At 36.4% G+C, this 24,617-nt stretch overlaps 1 protein-coding gene across 2 annotated transcripts in view; it reads right to left on the bottom strand.

Annotated features, from left to right (window-relative positions):
• Positions 1 to 22,319: 22,319 nt before the first annotated feature.
• The window catches only part of LRRC4C (leucine rich repeat containing 4C), a 156,273-nt gene continuing 153,975 nt past the window's right edge, over positions 22,320 to 24,617 (bottom strand). For both annotated transcript variants that reach the window (XM_045893881.2, XM_054511979.2), the window contains exon 2: positions 22,320 to 24,348. In XM_045893881.2, the coding sequence (XP_045749837.1) occupies positions 22,384 to 24,306 (1,923 nt within the window). In that variant the 5' untranslated portion in view covers positions 24,307 to 24,348 and the 3' untranslated portion in view covers positions 22,320 to 22,383. The remainder of the gene's footprint in view (positions 24,349 to 24,617) is intronic.

Below are 24,617 nucleotides of genomic sequence, written 5' to 3'. Positions count from 1 at the left end.
CTGGGACATACAGTCAGAGGATCTGATTCATGATGCTTAGGTGGGGCCTTGGAACCTGCGTTTTAAGAAAAGTACTTCCTAGGTTATGATCTTTGGAGTTCACACTGAAATGGCAGTGCTAGATTTAGTATCTTGCATAATGCGTCCGTGTACAGCTAAGCCAAGATTCAACACTTCTCTTAAAAAGTTTATGGAGGGGGCGCCTGGGTGGCTCAGTCCTTAAGTGTCTGCCTTCGGCTCTGGTCATGATCCCAGCGTCCTGGGATCAAGCCCCACATTGGGCTCCCTGCTCCAAGGGAAGCCTGCTTCTTCCTCCCACTCCCCCTGCTTGTGCTCCCTCTCTGTCTGTGTCTCTGTCTGTCAAATAAATAAATAAAATCTTAAAAAAAAAAGTTTATGGAGTTTGGAGATGTCTTCACAAAAATTGTGCACTAATTAGATTGAGGAAAAGAACCCATTCCAGAAAACAATATACTTTAAGTTGAAAACAATGCCTTCAAACAAGCCTTTGCTGTAACTGTTATTCTAAGAATTGAAAGCTGGGTTTTGTTATCCTAACTTTAATAATTAATGTTTTCTTGGTGATTTGCTTTATGTTAGTCCCGCTCTACCAAAATACTTGAGGTTATGAATAGTTAGAAGCATGGAGTATGGAGTTAGACTTGGATTTTAGTTCCCACTCTATTACTAACTCAATTAGCCATATGCCCACACAGTCTGCTTCTCTATAAAGTGGCTACCAATGCACGAAACTTGTAGGGTTAGTTTGATGTCATTTATGTGAATTCTTGACGTTGCACACAGCAAGCATTCTATATCCATTTTTCTCAAAAGCTACCAACTACTTCTTTATAATACTTTGTATACTAGCTTGCACCAGGCACAAGCCTGGGCATTTTATAGCTATATACTAAACTGCCCCATAGTAAAAATAACTTTAAAAACATCTCCTGGACATAAAGCCATGTGCTAATAATGCTTTACATCCATCATGATACTTATATCTCACAACAAACTCATAGGAAAGTTGGCAGATAGAAAACCAAGTTCAGAGAGTTTAGGTCACTTGACCAGAGTCAGAATTTTAATAATAGGCAGAGTTGAAATTTGAACCTACAGTTGACTTCAATGTCAAGGTTCTTTCCATTGCACTACATAGTACCACCCTCTGGACAAGACGATGCCAGGGTCCCATGGATCTAGAAGACTCACTCTGACCATCTGGTTCTGCCTTCTCATGGAGTGAGAAAACCACAGGCTTAAAAGAACATGTCCATCAAAACCTGCACCCACATTTTAATCCATACTTCAGTTATGCAGGACCCTAGATTTCTCTACCCAAACATCCCTGGGCCAACTTAAGGTAGACAACAGCATGCCTTAAGCCCTAAGGGATGGTGAAGGGTCAGCTTGGTGGACTTAAGAGGTTTATTGTCTCCATGGTCCTGATGGAACAGGGGAGGGAGAAGAGAAGGTGGTAGGGCTTCAGCATGATTCTCCCTGAACCACCACATTCTGAGAGGGCAAGAAATTTAAGTTCACACCTGCCTTCCAGATATATATGTGAATAAAGGCGTATCTGTCAATGCAGGGGAATAGAATATATTTTATTTACCAATTTATTAATTTATAACTTTTAACTATTAGATATATGGTGTGTGGCTTCCATTAGTAAGTTTACCCAGAACCCCATGGATATTGTGTTGGGGTTATTACCTGTAAATAAATATATATTGCTTGTTTGATTAAGGGGAGAAAATCACTAACTCAGATATGTCTCAGAAGTAAGATCATAACTACAGTTTATATATATTTAGTAATTTTGGTTACCTTACCTACTTCAAAAAAGGATTTGAAGTGATTTATATTAAAAGACCAGAGGAAATCAGAGTGGAAAAATTTCCAATCACAAAAACAAAGAGGGAATGAAATATGAAAATAACAGCTGATAGATTTTATAAATAGCAATAAAGGGCACATAGAATTAAATAGACTCTCTTCTATTTATACTGACAATCTTGAAAGTACTTAGCTTTAAGTCACGCAGCTCTTGTAGTCCTGAGAACTGTATTCAGAGGAAATCTTTCCAAACTGTGAATACCACACAGAGTGAAGCCAGGAAGCCTCCTTTGTGGCTTCATTAGCATAATTGGATATGCAATTCTCCCCACCTGAAATTTTTCAAGAGCAGAGGAAGGGCCAGAAAGAGACAAATGCTCCCAGGTAAACGCCATGCTTAAGAAGCTTTTCTGCTCTTTAAAATCATCTTTCATGCAATATCCACATGAGGAAGGGCACACTGCTAGAATTTCAACCATGAAGTGGAGAAGCACATTCTGTCTCTAGAGGCAACTAAAAAATAATTTCCCATAATTACATCTACTATGTTTCTGAAATGCTCTTGGATAACTTGCATTTTAAAAATGTGGCCATATTTTTCAAATTACTTTTCCTATATTGGTAAAATTTTAAAATCTCTGTTTTGGAGAATGCTGATGACAAATGTTTTCTCTGTTGGTTTAGTACATGTAGTGTTGAGCAGTAAAGTGAAGAATATGTTCATACATCTATTTATTTAATAATCCATTAAATAGTCATTGAGTGTCTACTATATGCCAGGCAGAGAGCTAGGTGCTGAGTAGATAATGGTTTTTATATCAAATGTAGTCCACTACTCTTGGAGCTTCTAGTATTGTGTGGGCTCAGCAAACTTTTTCTGTACACAACTAGATAGTAAATATTTTAGGCTATGTAGGTCAAGAGGCAAAATTGAGGCTATTATGCAGGCACTTAGACATCCAGAGGAAAATAAATTTCCATATATATATTTTTTAATCACCATGAAGCATGCAAAAACAGGGTAGGGGAATAGATCTGGCCCACAGCTGGCCCACAGTTTGATGACTCCTGGTATAGTGTGTGAATAATCGTCTTTCACCACTAACTCTAGGCATAGTGTGAATTAGCAGAAGCTCAGTTCTGATTGAATTTTATCTAGATGTTTTCATCCATTCACTTATTTATTTGCTCATTTGTGAAATATTTCATTGTCTCCCACATTGTGCCAGGCCCATATAAAGCTCAATTTTTAGTGCATCATATAACTCCATTTCTCTTTAATAAAACTCCCAGTTCATAATACTTATTATATGGAAATCATTTTTCCTCAAGTAATCCATATGCTGTAACACTGAGGGAATATGAGCTCCAATTAGGAGATGAGAAAATTTAAAACCATACCAAGAATGATAATTTATTAGCGATTCTGATGGACCCCAAAGACATGCTTTTACATGCAGCTTTCTGTGGGCTCTCTTAGTCTTTTTAGTAGAAAGCAGAAGTGAGATGGGGGGCCATACATTTTATTCATCCAACCATTCATCCATCTGTCCATCCACTCATCCATGTTTACTGAGAACCTACTCTATGGTTAGCATTGAGGATAAGATAGATACTAGCCACATGAAACAGAGTATCAGGTGCTTTAACTATGGATGCCTCTCTCCTGATCTCTCAGGAAAGGGTTTGAGAAAATGAAAGGTTATTGCTTTCTCACTAGTCTGCCTCATTGCTCAGGTGAGCCAGTCACCTCGCCTCTCTCATACACTCACAACCCTGCCCCAGTAAAAAAAATAATCACTGTAGAGTTCCATCGGCACCAATATCTATCTTTGCCTTGAATAACCTTCTATACAGAATGATTTTAAAATACCCATTCATCTCCTACTTAAATCAAGAAATTCCCTGAGCTCAAACTCTGTTCCCACTTGCCTGCTGGGGTCTTGCTGTAAATTGTCCTATCTTAGTACACTGGAAAATATCTTTTGCACAGATTGGAGAAAAACGACTTGGGAATTTTCTCTTTCCTAAAATGCATAAGTTAATCAGTGTAATAGTTGATTGGTCATAAAAGTCATACTTTATTTGTAATTGTCTAGGTTCCAGACCCCATCCTAATATTTTACATACATCCATTAATTACCTCACATAAAGACTCACAACTACTTTATGATGTATTTAGGCTATTATTTTCATTTTACAGAATGAAATGGGGCTTCAGAGCTTAAATTATTTACTTTCTAGTGAGTGTTGGAGGCACGATTCAAAGAGCCATTCTAAATCCAGGAGACTAACTTTTAAAGACTTCATTTAGTTTACTTAGTTTACTTAGTTGCTGGTACAGAGACTATTCTTTCCCCTGAAGGAAACAATTATTATATTATATATTATTTTATACACAGTGATATATCTATATATCTATATCTATATATCATGGCAGTAGCTTAAGCAAACTGATCATACACAAGATAAACACCAGACTCTTAATGTTGGTTACCTGGAACACATGGGTAATAAGTGTCATCTTTATGTAACCATTTTTTTTTTAAGATTTTATTTATTTATTTGAGAGAGAGGGAGAGAGAGCACGAGCAGTGGGAGGGGCAGAGGGACAAGCAGACTCTCCACTGAGCACAGAGCCTGAAGTGTGGCTCCATCCCAGGACCCTAGGATCATGACCTGAGCTGAAGTCAGAGACTTAACCAACTGAGACACCCAGGTGCCCCAACATCTTTACATATTCTTGTATTGTATTGGCTCTTCTATTACAACAGTGTGCATTAATGTTATGATTTAAAAAATGAAACAAAGAAAAAAAGGAGAAGAAAGAGAAAAAGGAAAAGAGAAGGAGAGAAGAAGGGAGGAAAGAAGGAATAATAGTAACAGTATTAAGCATGTAAGAAATTTCAACATTGATAGTGAAATTAGTATTTGGTATAAAACACAATATTTCAAAAAGAGATATAGCTTGAATATTTTTTTAATGAGAAGGACAACAAAAAATATTGAGGTGTTAGAATTCATTGAATTACATTTTGTGAAAGAATAAAGCTATTTTGAGGTATTCTTATTTTCATCTGCTAGCTGATCACTATATGACATTATTTTCAGCATAGATTTCACTAGAAAATCCAGGAATTGAATCACAGGATCATACCATATTGCCACATATTGCCACAGCTGAAGGTTAAGCTTTTCATTCTGCCACCCTCCACTTATCTTCCTTTTCCCCAGGAGAGATATATGATAGGGGAACCCTTGACTGGTTATCTAGGAAATTCAACTTCCTGTCTTCCCTAACGTTTGTATCTTTCTTATCCCAGAAAAGGCATATGACTGCCTCATTCTCAAAGATGTCCACTGATGGGAATTATAACTTCCTTTATTCCTACATCCCAGGCCCTATCTATACTCACAGAAACGTATTAACTACTTTTAACCTCAAGGATTAGGATAGCCTTTTAAACTCATTATTATGATAAAAGCACATAGTTGACAACTAGCTACTATTTTGCACAAGTAGTCAGTTTATATTCATATACATTTATATCCATTAAGCCATCACAAGTATTGGTTGAGTACGAAATTGCATGGCAAATGGTATGCCATATACATGTATGATAATATTATTGATCTGGAAAGCCAACTCTAGTCATCTGCTTACATGCAGTGTTAGAACCTGAGTTTCCATGCATTGCTTTGCTATTTCAAGTCCATTCCAATCTCCATCAGAAACTTTATGCTTTATTACTACTAATGGTCTATTGGGTTTGTCATTCCATAGAATCTAACTGCCTGTGGTTATTAAAGCACTTAGATCAGCAGTTTTTAACTTTAGTTTGTATTATAACTACAAAGGGATCTTTAAAAAAAGTACTGATGCTTTGGTCCTACCCTAGACCAGCTCAATCAGAACCTCTGAAGTATGCATGGATCTTGAATACACTATTATGTAAAAACTTCCAAGGTGTTTCTAATGTAGAGTCAGGATTGAGTTGACATTTAAGTGGGAAGCAGAGGCTGTAGATAGATTCTTTACAGGAAAATGATCTGAAAAGGAGCTTTTCTTATCTTGGATTACTAGGCAAAGAAAAATCTCCTTATTGCTCATTATTCCAAATGGAGATCTGGAACTTGTTCAAAAGCACTTGGAAGATAGATGTGAAGTCAGACTCCTCAAAATATTAGATATTAGTTTTAGTGAATTGTGGGCACATTTCAACTGCCCAGCCAACTTTCAAATCCTCTGCAATTATTATCCAAAATGTACTTGAAACCAGCTTAATTTATTCTTTTATCTTCTCTTTGATGTAACTATAGATGGAAGTAGAATGCAATGTAATTGTGTTATTTCAGACAATAAAACAAATCATCTACCACAGAGAAGTAATCAAACCATTTAAATTTGTCATGGTTGCCTGAACACCTGTCTTTTTTTATTTTTAGGCCTGACTATATTTCCCTAATAATTCTAGTTGAAAGAGAATCATCAACACAGCAAAATAAATATTTCTCCAGGAAAACAGCATTTAACTGAAGAATCTATTCAACATATAAGCTTAGCAGAAGATACTGTGAAAGTTTCTAGGGAACACTCACATTTAAGATGCATTGGCTTTATTCCTTTCTTTACAAAAAGAGAAAGCCTTTTTGATGAAAACCCATTGGCTAGTTTTCTTTGGATAATGACATTCTTGTTGGTTTGCTCTGATGCAATTTAAAAAAGTGAAAGTAGTAATAAATTCTGCAAACAATGAAATACTGAAGGAATCTCAAAGACAAGATTTTAAGGCATGGGGGGGCATGGCCAGTACAAAATTTCACTTATTCATATTTATGAATAAGCATGCTATTTTGACCTTCACTGTACTAATGAGCAGTATAGAAATGGGATAGTGGAAGAAAAGGTAGTTTTGAGGAATACAGATATGGGACTTCAGAGCCAAACTATTAGAAATCATTTAATCCTACATAAGTGATTGCACATGATTACAGAGACTAATTTCCATCTTCTACACCAGGAGGTGGCAACCTATCTGTAAAGAATCAAATAGCAAATATTTTAGGCTTTTCGAGACATACAGTCCTAATTGCAACTACTGAACTCTGCCATTGTGGTATGAAAGCAACCATAGACAATGCATACATAAGCCAATGGGCAAAGCCACATTCCAATAACGTTCTATTTACTAGCAGTGGTCATTGACAGATGGGGAGTAGTTTGCTGACCCTGATTCCAATAAACTCTGCTAAAAGTGAGATTTTGCCACATAACTGATCTGCAGATTGATTCTATATAGTTTGCAAGACTTCTGATGTATCCATCGCTTTCTGGTCAGTTGATTGGAAATGTCAAAGGCTTTCTGCTAACATGTTTTAGAAAAATCATAACGATGGAATAATTCTATAGGGAGAACTGGGAGAAAAGAGGCCACATTTAAAATAGGTCTAGGGCTCTTAAGGTCCCTTCTAACTCCTAAAAAGGGGTTTTAGAGTAAAGCTGAGTAAAAGGTAGGGAGAATATTTGGCAAAAATACCTATAAACTATAGATAAGAGTTTGGAGTCATGAAATAAATGTAGCTGAGTTTTGCAAAAGTTTTCTTTTAAATTCACTGACATAATTCTATGGTGTTTGGTAACTGGTGCATGCATTTTACTTTTAAAATCTATTGCATCTTTATGCATGACACCTTTGTGTTTTAGTAGAATGTGATCGAGTTTTCCACTTTTCAAGATCCCAAAATTTTAGAGGAAAACAAAATGAACTAAAAATTTTCTAACTCCATCATATTAGATATTTTCTGAAAGTCTTCAGCCTGAAAACACACCACTTGGCAGAAATACGATTGAGGTCAGGAGGTGAAGTCCCAGGAGCCCATATTAACTCAGTTCTGTTTAGCAAGATAGTTATTAGAAATACCAGGAAGAGAGAAGGACTGGGCATCAACTTTGCAAAATTATAAACTGAGGTTTTCACATTTATTCCTTTTACATCCCTAATGAATTTCTTCGGGGCTACATTTTCAAGCTCTCAATTTTAGGTCAGTGAAAGGGTTCTGTAACTCTGAAACACATTTCCAAGACACAGAAATAGTTCAGAACCGGAGATTTTGTGTGTGATTAACCTCTGTGGGTCATGTTCCCTTTACGGACCTAGGAGAGGCTGAGTGAAATTAAATATGGATTGACTAACCACTTTCTTCAGTTCTTTCTTTGAGGGACTTATTTATCAAATAGGATTTAATAAAGCAGTCTTTTTATGCAACAAGTATGATGGCAAAATTCCTATTCCTGAAAATAGGCATGAGTAGAAAAGGAATAAAAATGATGTGCAATTCTGGTCCTAATTTTCTCTAACTGTGGTGAAATCTTCAAACTTGTTCCTTATTTTTCTCAAAAGAACACAGTGCTTAGTCTTAATATCAGGGGCAATTAGAAAAGTTGAGGAATGTAGAATCAAAGTCATGAACCTAAGAGTAATTTGAGCTGAGAATTCAGTGAATGTTAGCTATAATGATTTTATTAAGATTAAAATTAATGAAAATTATTATCATCAATAATGTAGATATACAAAATTACATATTGGGAAAGAACTGTTTTTCTCAGAGGAAAAGAAAAAGAAAAGTGTGTTGAAAAATAATGTGGCTTTAAATTTGATACCATGTATCTTCAATATTCTGAATCTGTCAGAAGCAACCACACAAATTAATAAAGGAGAAAAAGCACATACTATGGCCCTCTCCTGTTTTGAAGTTTTAAACTATGAAATTACTGGCAGAGAAAAACTATATTACACATTCAGTAAAAACTGATGAAATCTGTGTTCATGAGTGGCAAGGAAAAGGAGATTTTAAGTATGGGAAAGAAACACATGAATTTATACCCACACGTACTTGCACATACATATAACCACTGACACAAATACTAGAGTTGTGTAGCTTAAAAAACGTCAAATCTTTTTTTTCCTAATGGAAATTTGGAAACTAAAAATAAAAGCTAAAAAATTGCAATTAGTGAGTGGGTGGCTACTAAGACAAAAAAAATTAAAACTGAAACCTTGAATAGTTGGAATTAGCACAGATATGATGGTTTGATGATATTCTATCCCTTTCCTTCAGGATGATATGCCTGTTCCAAAATTTTTTATCACTTAAACTCAGTGACAAATGGGTAAATCTAATAAGGTATGACTTGATCCAAAAAAATTATGGCTAAATCACAGTGTTTGTACCAAATGTTTAAAGGCCACATATAAAACAAATATTCTAAAATGTAGGGTATTTTCCATAACTATGAAAAAGTTGAACTATTTCCAGGTATAGAAAGAATAAAATAAAGAACAATAAAAACCTTTTGTTTTGCAAATATGTTTGTGGTCTCTTTTTTGAGGATGAAAAGAATAAAAAGATAAAGGGTAAAAGTCAAAACTCAATACATATAGTTGATTCATTGCATACAATTTAGATGCTTATGGAATTTTAATTAATCCATTAAATTTTAATCCATCAATTACTTAAATTAATCAAGTAAAATTAAAGATGATCAACTTCAGGCAGGGACTTTATCTAAATCCTACACAAAATTTTTCACTTTGAAACATACTAAGAAGTCATGGAATGAAATGACTTCAATGGATGGACTTCAGTGGATGCTGTGCTAGTTAAGTATCCAATTGGAGAACCATAAAGGAAGTAATGTAGAGTCCAAATCCCTGGTGTTAGGTTTTGTGAAATTTAATAAAGAGAAACCTCACTAAAATGGAGTTGGAAGGCCAGAAGGGAGTGTTCTCACTCCCTATCACTTGTCATCATTGCAGAACCAATAGAAAGGGACAGGACCTCGCATTTTCTACAGGAGGAAGCTTATGCTTTATTACCCCAGCAGGAGGAGGAACGATTTTCTCTTTACCTAGCAACAGCCCAGTTAATGAGAAATTATCACAACTCAGCCAATGCAAAGCCCCTGCACTTTGAACACCCAGTTTACTCCAATGGACTTCTTGTTTATAACAGCACTTCCTATCATCCCCCGTCCTCTATAAAAGAGGGCTCTTTTCCTTTGTTCTCTGGACTTGCCTATGGTTTTGCCATAGCTTGCATGTCACCAGTTGCAATTCTCTGCCCTTCCCAAATAAACCTATTCCTGCTGGTAAATGACCTCACAGTTTTATTTTTAAGATTAACAATTTACAAACTGAAAAACTGTAATTTTTGTTTTAAACACCCTGTGTCCAGAGAGCATCTCTCTACTTGCTAAAAAGTTTGCTGCCCAAGGGTGCCTGGGTGGCTCAGTCGTTAAGCGGCTGCCTTCAGGTCAGGTCATGATCCCAGGGTCCTGGGATCGAGTTCCACATCGGGCTCCCTGCTCTGCGGGGAGTCTGCCTCTCCCTCTTCCACTCCCCCTGCTTGTCTTCCTTCTCTCGCTGTGTCTCTCTCTGTCAAATAAATAAAATCTTAAAAAAAAAAAGTTTGCTGCCCAATTCATAAATAGCTTAATAAAGTCAATTACATCTTTAAAAAAATAAAAAATAAACACACTGTGTTTAATTAAAAACTCTTTTTCACCCCCACCTTCTGTGTCCCCAATTCTAATAATTATCATCTTGATTCAAGTGAGGTTACCTACTCATCACTTTATTTTTAACCTGCTCATGGCTTTTGATTTTTTTCATTCCTTAATGTTTAGCATAGAAATATTTTACTCTGATCTGCACGCCAAGCATGGCAAACCCAGGCCTCATGACTCAGCAAGGAGATTCCAGGCTTCTTTTTTTAAATGCTTTTCAAAATGTTAATTATTAATACAAAAGTAAATTTATTACTGTGTGATAAATATATATCTTGCTATATCTTGCTATACCAGCATGAGCAGATCACTTATAAATAATGTTTTATGTAAAAATAAATTAGAAATCTTTGTCATTTACTTACCAATTTAGTATCATTTCTCTTGGAACAAGTGCCAAAAGATTTTGAATAGCTTTCACATGGTTGGATTAGTATTACATGTGATAGAAATACACATCTAATGAGATGGAAGAGATGCATCACGACACTTCTTGTCTATGTCTTCGTGTTCACAGCAAGATAGTTACCTTTAATCTGGTTTCATTTATTCCATATTGGAACTTTTACTACTTTCCTTGAAATTCTCTTCAATATTCTACTCACAAATTTAAAAGTCTTTATTCCTTTAATTCATCATAGTTCTTATCTGATGGCATTGGAAAACGGCAACTGTACTCTTGCTCTAAGCTCTTATGGCATTAATTAATGTTATTTAATAGTTGATAACCTAATTTCACTCCTATAATGGACTCTGAAGTATTTTAAATTTCATGTTTCATTGTTCTTCCTTTAAATGCAAATTTTATTACTTCATTGGATATCAAGAGATGAAAGAACCTCCTAAAATCGATTAGCCATTCAGGAAATGTATCAGAAGTATTTGTTTCTTGTTCTTTCAAGTATTGTAAATTATAAACCAGTCTGACTATAGAGATTCTGAGTCCATGATGCCTCAGGAAATTCTCTTTATTTCCAGGTAATAATAGTCTACTCTACTAAAAGTACAGAGTTGATTTTTTTAAAACAAATCTACAGAATTTTCCTGTCATTTTCTTAAGCCTGCCTAGACTGGGATTTATATTTTCAGTGATGTCCCATTTTGTTCTAATAAATTAATCATTGTGCTATGAATGTTGGTCCATATATACTTTTCTTTTCTACGGCTACCTTCTTGCCTATAGAATAAAGTCTGAATTCCTCAGACTAGCAACTTCTGTTGCCCTCTGTCTTCTCCGTCTAGTTAACATCATCCACCACTAATCTCTCTACTTACACTTTTCATTCCTTCCAAAGAATCCATCTCATTGCTTCCACTTCTGCCCCCCCATAAATTTCCTCTCTTCACTAAAATATGGCCTCTTTTTCTCTTGTCCCCACTCCCCAACAACCAATGCATACAATGATTTCCTAAAACTGTTTTTGCTAAAGCTATCCCTAACTTCCCAATTGCCAAATTCAGTGAATGTTTTCAAATTTCTTAGATTATTGGATTTATGCCCTTCACAAAAATTCTATTTGTCTGGCTATCATAAATCTTCTCTTGGATCTTGTCTTTTTTTCCCCCTTGTCTTCTCTTTCATCTGCTTCTTTAACCCTCAGGCACTTACCCCAGACCAGCTCCTCTGTCTCAAAGTCCCTTTGCCTCCACCTTTTTTTACCTTATAACAATCATTTCTTCCTGTCTCCCCTTTAAAAGCCACTACTTTAAATAGACCTCCCAGACTAGAGCTAATCCCCTTGGTTTACATTCTCAATGATGTGATGCTGCAATTTTACCTTATAGTTCTTACCACAGCTGCAATTAAATAGTTATCTTTGTCATTTGTCTTCCTTTTTTAGCCTGGAACTCATCTTTAAAGTGATAACACCAAAGTCTAGCATAGGGCCTGGGTATGTAGCAAAGACTCAGTGAGTAATTTTTTAATGGATTTTAATAAATGGTTTTCTCTTCCTCTCCACACCTATCAAATGGTGTTTCTCACTGTTCTATCCTTTACCCACTGGACTGCCTGTATTGCACACTAGGTAGTCCCACCCACTCACTCAGCTTTCTTTACAAATTTTCTATAAATGATGACAAGATTGATATTGCGGGCGCCTGGGTGGCTCAGTCGTTAAGCGTCTGCCTTTGGCTCAGGTCATGATCCCAGGGTCCTGGGATCGAGTCCCACATTGGGCTCCCTGCTTGGTGGGAAGCCTGCTTCTCCCCCTCCCACTCCCCCTGCTTGTGTTCCTGCTCTCGCTATCTCTCTCTCTCTGTCAAATAAATAAATAAAATCTTAAAAAAAAAAAAAAAAGATTGATATTGCTAGTCCAGAGAAGCTTCCTGCTGGACAGCTCTACCTGGATTTGTCATAGGTATCGCAGAACCAAACTAAAATGAAGTCACTTATGTCAGGGACAAAATGGGAGATAGTCAACACAGGTGCATAAAGGAAACTTGAACTAACCGTACAGGAATTTACAGCTCTTCTCAGAAATCAGCAAAGAACACCAGCCAATCTCCAAATGCCAAGTCTGCTCATGTAGTCTCTGGACTTTCTTGTTCCCCTGATTGAGCTACCCTGATCCAAATAGGTAAGAAGACCAGTAGGCAACCAAACAGCTAAAAAAGCCCAATAATTTCTGCATTTATTTCATAAATATCCCTTAGCCTGTGAGCATCTAGGAACTCATTGCTCCCATGGCTTTGACTTTCTCTGCTTGCTGGTTGAAAGCCTTCCAATAAACTTGTCTTTCTGCTTTGTTTTATTTCTTGTGCAGAGTTTGGTATTGGGCAGTATTCAAATTCCACATAACTAAAACTTACTGAGCACATAACCTTCCTTCCCCAGCACCCATCCTGAAAAGCATGTTCTACTTCAGTTGCCAACTACAAACATTTCCTTCGACCTCCCACTCACCTCTACATTTCTACTAGTTAACAAATATAACAAATTTTGACTTCCTCTCCTCTCCTCCCCAAAATGTAAAGGGACATCAAGTCCAGCTAACTAAGCTTGATTTTTTTTTTCAATTGGATCCTTTAACATGTCTTGACTATAATTTGCGCTGATCATCTATTCACTGTAGTAGTGAAACACCTTCCAAAGTGGGTTTCTCTTTGCCCCAGTCTTGTTAACCTTAAATTTTTCTTCTTCCGCCATGCAAATGACCTATCCAAAGCTCAAATCTGAGGATACCACTCAATTACTTAGAAAATGTTCATATGTCATCATCATCTACAGGCTAAATTCAATAGGGTCATCATGATTTAAAGGTCTTTAATCATTGCCTTGGCTTTGTTTTTAGAGATCTCCAAATTCCATATTTTGCTCTAACAACATTAAACCACTTACAGTTCTATCATACATGATGTTGCTTGTTCCTTGACCTTGCTGTGCATTGTGCTGGAAAAGCTAATGTATCCCCTCCTTCCACCTGGCTCCTATTCATCCATTAGGGCTCAGGCCAGGCATCACTTCATACAAGAAGTAAACATGATTTCCCCTCTTTCAACCACACAGCCTAGGTCTCTTGCCTTTCTCCCTGCTTAGGTAACATGCACTGCCTCTTTCATTCAATGTATCATATCGTATTTGCAATACTGCAATATAATACTCCTTATAAAGCAAAGATTATGTCTTTATTTGTATTCCTGACAACTTTACTCATTGCTGGCATATAGCAAGCACTCAATGACTGTTTTCTGAATACATGAATACAAGTATAGGAATGAAAATATACTGATAGGGTTAAAGATTTAAAACTAACCACTCATGCTAAATTAAAAGGTATATATACAACTAGAGTCCCATTCTCTAGTCTGTCACTAATACCTTTATGTGGAGAGACAACTTTCTAACTGTATTTTAATGCTGGTTCATATAACTAATTAATTCTCTCATGTATCCATCTGTTTTTATGATAGCTTCTCTTTGGTGCATTCATTACTTATCAAGGGGAATGCTTTTACTTAGTATGAAAAATACAAAAACTGAAGTATAGAAGCTTAAATTTGTAAGGGGTACTTGGTTGGAATAATCACTATATTTTTATTCAGAATTGTTCATTTGAATCTTCAATTTTCAAAAATTAAGCCTCTGGCTTTGGGGAGTATAACTTATGTTTTGTTTTGGTTTTTTGGTTTGTTTTAATTTTGTCTCTTTCAGCTACTTTGCAAGTAAAAAAATATTGCCTAAAAAAATTATTGGTTAATGTTTATCTCTTAAATAGTTTAGAAAGCTTTAAACAGTGTGTTGTATTCCAAGAAAGATAAGTTGGATGCTTTTATTGACTTCATAGGACAGTTTACATAATGAGATGTTGAGGTTGGTAAAGAGGATTTTTTTTTTAACATGGAAAGGAACTGGAATATGATACTTTAGCTACTGTTTTATTCATGACTATATCCATCAATGACATTTGATTAGAATATAAAAGTGAATCATAATGAAATCCTAAAAATAAAATACCTAAAACTGATTATTATAATAGTATTGATTGATTCACTTCATCTTTGTTTTCCATTTGAAGTTCCTCTGTGAAGTTCAACATATCAATATTTTAAACAGTGTCACATTAGCCAATCAAGGGCTTCAAAGATGTTGGCCTACCGATTTCATTAATAAATTTGAATGAAGAAACAAACAAGACTAACACTAATTACCAAAATGTGTCCCCAAGAGAAGGCTGTTTTCCAGGAGGAGACAACCTAATAGAATACAAGTCATGAAATATTCTGAGGAGTGTCAATGATTTTCTATTCTGAATAATAAATGTCATTGCTAAATTAAGGCTTGAGACAGCCATCTGAAAACTCCAATTCTCTTCTTTCATCCTTGGTTTTCTTTCTAATTTTTGTGCAGTGGGAAGAGTTTACTCTCAATTTCTTCCTCTGGAAAAGGAAGAAAACAATGCCTACCTTATAGGTTTGTGTAAGTACTGGAGATGAGGAGTGTAAATGGAGGCTATAATAATATAATTGTTGACATGCTCAGACTATAACTGCTCCTTGAGGGAAAGTTCTGTTTTCTGTATTTCTGTTGTACTCCACAGAGTGCTTTCTAGAAATTATTCTAGGGAATTTGATATAACCAGCATTTGCTCTTGGGATGACCTTGCCCAACTTAGAAACAAAGTGTTACTGCTTACTTGTTGCCAATGTTATCTGGCATTGCCATTAGCAATGAGATAAGCATGTTAACTTGAATCATGGATTCAAGGTAAGTAAGGTCTAGAGGAGGGTGACAAACCATCCTGGCTTGCCCTGAATCAAGTGGTTCCTAGGACACAGGATATTCATTGCTAAAACCAGGAAAGTCTGAGGAAACCAAGATGAATTGGACATCCTATCATATAGGCCATGGCTTTGTTTTGTTGACTAGTATATACCCAGAGTCTTAAACAGTGCCTGGACTTAAGAAGGTTGCTCAATTCTTAACTCACTATGCAAATTAATCCATTCTAACCTAAAAATAATCTAGCCATGTTTTCTCCTTATACCACTTCCTTTTTTTCTCTTTCCCAGTGTTTTGTTTTCTTTCTTTTTATTCTGCTTAGGGATTCAAAATATTAATAGTTCTACCTACGGACAAATACACAATTCAGGGAAAATTTGATATATTAATTAAAATACACTCACCATCCTTTCAAGGCTCAACAAATAAGAAAACAGATGAAAGCACTTTCTAAACTATAAAGCACACAATTTTTATTTTTGAATTACCTTAGAATTACTTAATGGTATCCCACTAATTTCCACAAGCCCCCTTTATTTCTGACATTAATTGTGGATCTTTACTCCTGAACATCACTGCTTCCTCTGATTACTAAAATGGCTTTTAAATACCTATTACAAATCACTCTCAAGATTTGTTATAGAGTTTTACAAGAGTTTAATGATGATGTCAATAAGTTGAAATCATGTTGGCCAATAAATGAGATTTGTATCTCATTAGCATATACTTTCTGATGAATAATCAATATATATTGGCATTTGTTTTTGATAGGAAGTATGGTAACACGTTTGTGTTTATAAAATTATAGATTAGATAAACTATATATATATATAAGTATTTTATATATTCCGCAGCTTTTTAAGCATTTTTCAGTATTGCAAAATTCCTGGTTTTCTTCACTTTTCTTGGAGGTAGAAATTAAAAGAGGTACCACTCCTACAAAGCCTAGGAAATAAAATATGCACCTTAAGTTGTCCCCAATATTGTTAGGGATGAACTCCAGATCATGTAACTAAATGCTATGTAGAAGTGACAGATTCTGATTTTAGAGTATTTCTGGAGAGCTTGAACACATGCTGAGATAAAATAGACTTCTACATAGGGTAAGGATATATATTGAAAAACGAAAATGCAACTGAGCACATAAAAGCCGGCATTGATTTTTTAAGAGTGACTTGTTTGCAAGACTCTTGAAAAAATTTTAGGTGAGAATACATAACTACATGACATTTTTATGGTCCGAGTGAGCTAAACTTCATTCTTTAACAGTCAATTTATGTTGAGAAATACCTTTACAATTATGAGTTACTCTGCTTGAAGGATGCTGGAAAGAGAAACTTTATTACTTCTCTCTTTCATTTTGTAAAACTTTATTTCTTAAAAACAGAACTAGCCATAGGACTGGGAATTCCACGTCAACATTTGACTTTTGAGGCATTGTACACATTTTGTTAAGGTTAATTTTTCTTCATAATGATTCCGTTAGTAAAGAAACTCATGATTTCCCTAGTATTACAAATTATTTGATTTAAAATTTTATAGTAGCTCCCATAAAAAAGCATATACAATAAATTATAGCATAATTACTCTTGTGTACGTTTTAATATATTTAATTGGATTGATGTGTCACTTGTTTCTCTTAGAGAATCATACACGCTACAAAACTAGCAATTGTGCTTAAATAGAAATTAAGGTCCACTTTATTTTTACCTCTTCCAATGTGGAACCAGGGGCAGAGAAGTAAGGAGATTTACTAATTGTCATTCAGAAGACTTACTGATACATGGACATAAATGCTAGGGGTTCCCATAGTGGGTTTTCATCATGATATCTTGGGGCCCAGCTAGTGGATATGCTGCCAAGTTCTCAGGATTATGGGACATAAATCAGAAGAGATTCCCCTGCCACCACAGAGACCAGTCCGTCTCCTTCAAACCACACTGAAGCTTCCCTTTCATCTGGGTTAAAAGGCATATATTCACTACTTCTGCCAACCCGATAAAGACAGGATTGATGCCATTGGGACAAAGTCAAACTCAGCAATTCAGCATCAAATGGATAATAAAGTGTAGTCTTAATAATCTGGAAAGTGAAATTAAATTACTGGAACAAATATTGAAAGATAAGGCTTTATGGTCTGGAGTTTCAGAGGTCCTTACTTTCTATATTTTGTGCAGTGGATATATGAGAATCCTTATTTCCTGGGCAGGACAAAATTTACAAAACAGGAGGATCTTCCAGTATCATGTGCTTTCATGAAAACGGCTTAATTGATTGTCTCGCTGCAACCCCCCCTCCTTTTTTTTTTTTTTTTAATCTTGTTTATCTTGGGCAAAAGCAAAATGAATGGCAGTTTCACTTACTGCTGCTAAACATGTGTTATCCAATTTAATTTTATAATTTTATATGTAATGTGTATGTATTTCTTAAATAACGCTAAGAAAGGGTGAAGCCTCAGGAGTTTTGTTGGCAGCACTTGAAAAAAACAAAAGGACAGGAACTGATTTGTGCTGTAGGAATGCTTCACTCAGCATCTAAATTTGGATCTTAATTGATAGTGCATTTATTCAACATTTCTTTTTTCCTCTCATGGAGCCAGATGTATCTTATTTTGTATCTTGCTGGAGCATGGAAAGACACGGTGTCACAGCCGGTTTCTATCTAATACAGAGTCTTTAGGAATTCATATTTCTCCTTATGGCAGAAGAAAAAGAATAGAAGGTATCTCATTTTTTAAGGCAACTTTTGAAACTCATTTTTACCTTAAGTGGCTTTTGTACAGGGGCGCCTGGCTGGCTCAGTCGGAAGAGCATGTGACTCTTGATCCCAGGGTTTGTGAGTTTGAGCCCCCTATTAGGTGTAGGGATTACTTAAAATTAAAATCTTTAAAAAAATAAATAAAGTAGCTTTTGTACAGAAATCACATTCTAATCAAAAATAATGATATGCATATAGTTTGGAAGGAGATGTTTTATAAGAGATTTGACTCTGTGCTAATATATTTTATGAGAAACATAGAAATGGTTTCTTAGAAGAGTCTGACTCGTGAGTCACCCACATGTTGTGTGTGTGATATTTAACGATATCATTATCTTCAATATCCTTATTGAAACTAGCAACCTGAAGACCAAATCAACAATAGAACACATTATTTAAAAATTACATTGCTTTAGAGCACTGCGCTGTATTCACAACCACTCACCTGACCCTTCTACTTATCTAAGCATCTCGAAGATTATCCCAAAAGGATAAAGGATAGTTGTTGATGTTTTTCCACCTTTCAATATTTACCTTGGAAACGCTGGATACTCTGGGCCATCCATTTATTTTTTTTGCCATGTTTTAGTAACTCCTGTTCTAAAAAAAATGTCTTCTTTTCCTTCCCTCATGCAAATAACCCTTCTACTGTCAAGTTACTTTCCAGCAATCCATATTCAGAATTTCATAGTATGGCGTCTCAAACATTCTGATTTTTAACTCTTTGATTATAAGGCCTGGTAGCAATCATGGACTAGAAACATTTTTCTCCTCAAACAAACACTGGTCAACATTCCAAGATCAAATGACCTATTTCAATTTGGGAAAAGATGATATTTGATTACAGAATATTCAGAATATGAGGGAACAATTAGTAAAGCTGTATCAGGGCATATGTGCATGAACTATACCAAATTATCCTATTTTGCCACTGAAAATATATTTGGACACATTCAGAAGATTTTAAGAGATTGATGTGATAGCCAGGTGTATAAGATTCCTTAAAGAAAAAGGAAATGTTGCAGAATCTTCTTTATAAAATACCCTTGATGGTTTCCCTGAAGCAAACTACATACCTTTAGTAGGGAACACACACACACACACACACACACTTATCATCAGGTTACCTTAACTTGGTTACTTGTAAAGGACATATTTTTGGTGCACATAAGTATTTAAGAGTACTACCACTTGGTTGCCTTTGGATATAATGAAGAGATATTGACATAGAATTGTGTTTTGCTACCAGGATATACCAGATGTTAGACAGTCACATGAACTTTCTGCTGGACCAAGAAGTCCACAGGGCATGATGGTCTCTAACACATCTAACACAGTGCGACTCTTGTATTGGAGGGCCAAAAGCCAAGAGGGCTGTGCAGAGCAAATATAGACACTGTTAATCATAAATCTCTAGGCACATACCTCTAGGTAATGCATTTATAGCATTCTACCCTTCAACCCCAAAACTTGCAACAAGGACCTTTGGTCAAGTGTTTGAAGGTCAAGTTTGGCTTAACCAGTCTTTCATCAATATTTTGCTTCTAGAATGTATTTATTAGAACAATCATAATCTCCTACAGGACTGAGATGTATGCTTTCTTACTTAACTTTTTAGTTTGAGTTCACCTCTCATTCTGTTTAGTAGAATTTTTCCAACCGTTCAGCCAACCCTCACAGCCAAGGGGAATTGTGTGCTGGGACTAACTCCGTAAGAATTATCAGCTCAAAGTGAATGAAGGTTCAGAGTCAGCAAAGAGAGAGCTCAGGGAACACAAATCAAATAGAGAAGGCAGGATTCTTCTCCCTCTTGGCTTATACCACTCTTCTCTGGACTAGCACTTGCTGGATATCCCTTAGTGGGTTGTTTGTTTGTTTTGTGATCTGCAGCTTGGGAATATATTAAGTACATTCTATACTGAATAGCTTAGCCAATGACAGCCAACATGTGTTTTCCCCTTTTTTGGGTCTTCTCCACAGTGAAAGTAAACGTGAATTGTGTTCCTAACAAAGGGAGGTAAAATACAAGGGAGGAAAAAGCTACTGGAGAATTAGTGATCTAAAAAAAAAAAAAAAAACAAAAAAAACCAAACCCTTATGTGGTCTTACTCATTTGCTTTCCCTTCATCCCAGTTCTCTGACCTACTTTGCCAGTAGTGATTGATTTTCCACACCTGGAGACCACAAAACCCTGGTGTGAGCTCCAGCCTGCAGAATTAAGTGGGAGTATATAAGCTGCTCCTCCGTTAGGAGATGAAGTTTTCTCCAGCTTGGGCATCACTCGTTTCACCAATGAGGTGGTAGGTTTCAAGGTCAGTAATAAGAGGTGTTTGTTTTCACTCTGCTTCACATAGATCAAGACAGAAGTCATAGACATACTATGTTAAAATATCAGGAGAGTGCCAAGGTACCAAGAACCAGCAAGTTCCTCTTTTACTTGGAAGCTAGTGTATGTTCTCATACCTAAAATTTCTCCAGTTCCTTCAAGTAACTTTAGTGAATTACCACTGTATTAACATTGCTATCTCTTGCTGTGCACACACCCATCATGGCAAATCCAAACTCACACACCTTTACAGCTCTGCAATCTGCATTTGAAAGAACAGAATCAGTTCTTCCAGAAGGACAGAAGAAACCATAAATCAAGTTTTCTGTAATAACAGTAACCCAATATTTTTGAAATTTCAGGTTCCCAATTCACAGCCTTCCACCTAACAGTAAAATTAGAGCTAGCCCTCAATAACAGGCTGATATTTTTTCTAATTATATTTCATGATTTAAGAACAAGAAGCAGGTCTTGTCAATTGTGTACCCACAGCACTAAGATCAGTGTTTAAAACATAGAAGGTCTTTAATAATTATTGTGGAATTGAACTGAATTTGCTGATACTCAGCACCGAAAATTATTTTTCAACTTAGATAATTTAGAATACCTTCACATTCTCTTGTACTTTATCTAGCCAGTAGAACTTAACCTAGGAGACAGTGAATAAATTATAATGAAACTTTCTTCCAAGTGGGATTGAATTTACTTCACAAAATCATTATTTTTTAATCTGAGCATTCTACAAAGGGTGCTCCTAATGAGAAGGAAAAAAAAAAAAAATACCACAGCATCCTTGAATATAGATCCAATACTCAAGTCAGCTAATGAAATAGGACACCATAGAGATTGATGCTGTGACTGAAGAATACAATATTTTTTTTTTCTTTCTTAGAAAGTAGGAAATCTAATTACCTTCAATTTTCTCACATTTGAGCCATACTACAAGTGAGTTGTGTCCAGGTACAGAAAAACCAACAATATTTTATTTATAACCTTATTTTTTAGTTTTTGAACTACAAATTCTGGTTCTAGAGGTGTTTAAAAGATCATGGGTTTTATAGATGCTCATATGTAAATTAATCTGTTTGCTTACTTTTTTTCTTTCTTTTTTTTTTTTCTTTTTGCTTTGCCATTGAATGGTTCTCCTCATAAATACAGAACAGGTCATTACATGAAAAATATAAGATCTTGCATTTTTTTAATCTTGTTCTCTCTTAAAAATCTATTTCTAATATTGTATTCCCCATTGGACTACTTCATAAGGGCATGAGGGAAAGAGAGAGGAAAAAAAAGAAAGAAAGACAAAATAGACTGGATCTCACCACTAGAATTCACCATAAAAATCTCAAAGTGTAACAGAATTCTTACAAAATTTCCTAGGCCAGTTCTTTAGGGACTTGAGATCTCCTATGAAAAATATGGCAACCAGGGAAGGCAGGGATGAGATGTGGGAAAATAGTAAATAAGTGCAGCAAAAACAGGTTCTGAGGAATACACATAATTTTGTCTGCTTTAGATCACAATAGAATTTTTAATAAATAAATTTCTTTTCTTTTTTGTTTTTTTTTTTGTAAAGACACTTTTTTGAAACAGTAGATTTAGCCCAGTCATTTGTGTCATTTTTAATAAACTGTCTTTTTTTTATTGTTTGTTTTCTGTAACTCTGTAAATGTTTTAGATTTGAGTCTCTTGTACATTGTCTTTAGAGTTCATTCGGATCAATAACGGTTCATGCACTGAACTGTGTATTGAATTTATTGTGTTAACTGTTGTTGTGTGGTTGAAGGGAGATTTGTAAGAGTTATAGTGATTTAGGTGCTCATGCTCGATAGCAGGCATGGGCAGGTGGCTTTCCATGGGCGTATCTCCTGTAATCTCATCATCAACATTAATGATTTCAACAGTCCTTGTTGGGGCATGATGGTTTTGCCGATGGTGCTGCTTCCTCATCTTGTAGAAAATGACCAGCATCACTGCAGCCATGAGTGTGATGGCCACAAAACAGCCAATGATGATTTTGGTGGTCTTCATGACCTCATCGATTCCCGGGATCCCACTGTTTATGTCAGTCACTGGGATGGTGAATGTTTTTTCTGTTGACCTTGTGCTCTGTGGCGTGAGAGAGGTGGTCACATTGGTGGTCTCCCAGTCGATCACTGGAGTGGGGCCCACGTTGTTATCTGTGGTCCGTGCCTCATCCTGAGAAGGTTCCATAGTCTCTACTGTAACGGTTGAAAAGTAAGAGAAGGGAGTAGTGGTTGCTGCAGTAACATTCAGGGTGGCGGAAGCAGTGGTATTTCCAACGGAATTACTCACCATACACGTGTACATGCCTGTATCTTGCACGGTTACATTCGTGAAGTTTAATGTGCCGTCACTGAGCACAGCTATCCGCACTTTGTATGCCCCATGTGTCATGACTGTTCCATTTGGAGTAATCCAAGATACAGAGGTCAGGGACGTGGAGGCCCGACATTTCAGCTCAGCTGCCATGCCCTCAGTGACATTGAGGTCTGCTGGGGGCTCCACAATCACAGGAGCATAGCATGTGAAATAATTCTGGTCAAGCTCCCCAATGTACCTCCCTTTCAGATTGGGAGGAGTGTTACATCGAGCACAACAAGCTGTGTTGGAGGGGGCCATGTCTTTTATCCACCAGCTGAGCCACAGTATGTCACAGTTACAGTTCCAAGGGTTGTGATGTAAGTGTATCCGCTCTAGATGATGCAAGGGTGTGAAGAGGTCATGAGGCAGTAATGTTAGATTGTTGTGTGCCAAGTTTATCTCCACGAGTGACTGAAGGTTATCAAAGGCATTCCGTTCAATCACTTGAATCTGGGACTGGATCATCCACAGTTTTTGAAGGTGCATCAATCCCTGGAATGAGCCAGGCCTGATGGCCGACAAATGATTCCCAGAAAGATCCAGCTCATCTAGTTTTATGAGAGGTGTAAGGTTAGGGATTTCACGGAGGTTGCACATGGCAAGGTTCAAATACCTCAAGTTGGACAGACCTTCAAAGGCACCTTCTGAGATGTATGAAAGCCTTTTCAATTCCCCTAAGTCTAGTCGGCGCAAAGAAGGGATTCTGTTAAAAGCATAAGAAGGAATGCTTTCAATGGGGTTGTTTCGCAACCAGAGCTCCTTCAGTTTAGACAAATATACAAAAGCTCCATTTGGGATGGTAGTAAGACGATTGTCAAAGAGTTCCAGAGTATTGAGGTTTGCCAGACCATTGAAGGCCCCGATTTCAATTGTTCTAATATGATTCCTACTCAACTGTAGGATTTCCAGGTGCCTCAAGTGCTTGAAGCTGTTCACTTTGATGATCTGGATTTGGTTCTCATGGAGGTTCAGCAGCCGCGTGTTGGTGGAGATGCCATCTGGAACCTCCCGTAGGTTTTTCCGGACGCAAATCACCTTGCTGAACTGGTTGCTGCAGGAGCAGACGGAAGGGCAGGTTTGAGCCCGCACCAGACCAGCCACCACAAGAAGTTGAAGAGCCAGCAGCACCACAAGCAGGGGGTCAAATAGGGCCCTGTTAAACCTAGGACCTATCATTATCTGCTGTGGATGTAAGGTCATCTTGTTCAACATTCATAATTTATCTGGTGTTGGTCCTTCTGGAGTTCAAATAGTCTGCAATATAAGAACAAAAAAGAGTATTAGATCTCCTCCAAATGTCTTTCTGGAGTAATGTCAGTGATACAGTATATCAGCTAAAGCCATCATTTCTCAGACTAAGCAAACAACAAATCTAATGTCCCTTATTGAGCGATGTGGCTCAATTCTCATATTTATAGAGAAAATGTTTCTGTACTTCAAATTAGCAGTCATCCACAGCCCATATCTACTAAATATGCACTCACAGAGGAATGAAAGAATGAGGTGAAACACCTTACTATAGT

This window comes from Mirounga angustirostris, unplaced genomic scaffold (genome assembly GCF_029215605.1).
Source record: "Mirounga angustirostris isolate CCGP_5_RB_7025 unplaced genomic scaffold, mMirAng1.0.hap1 SCAF_13, whole genome shotgun sequence".
NCBI lineage: Eukaryota > Metazoa > Chordata > Mammalia > Carnivora > Phocidae > Mirounga > Mirounga angustirostris.
This window is presented reverse-complemented; position numbering and strand designations above follow the sequence as displayed.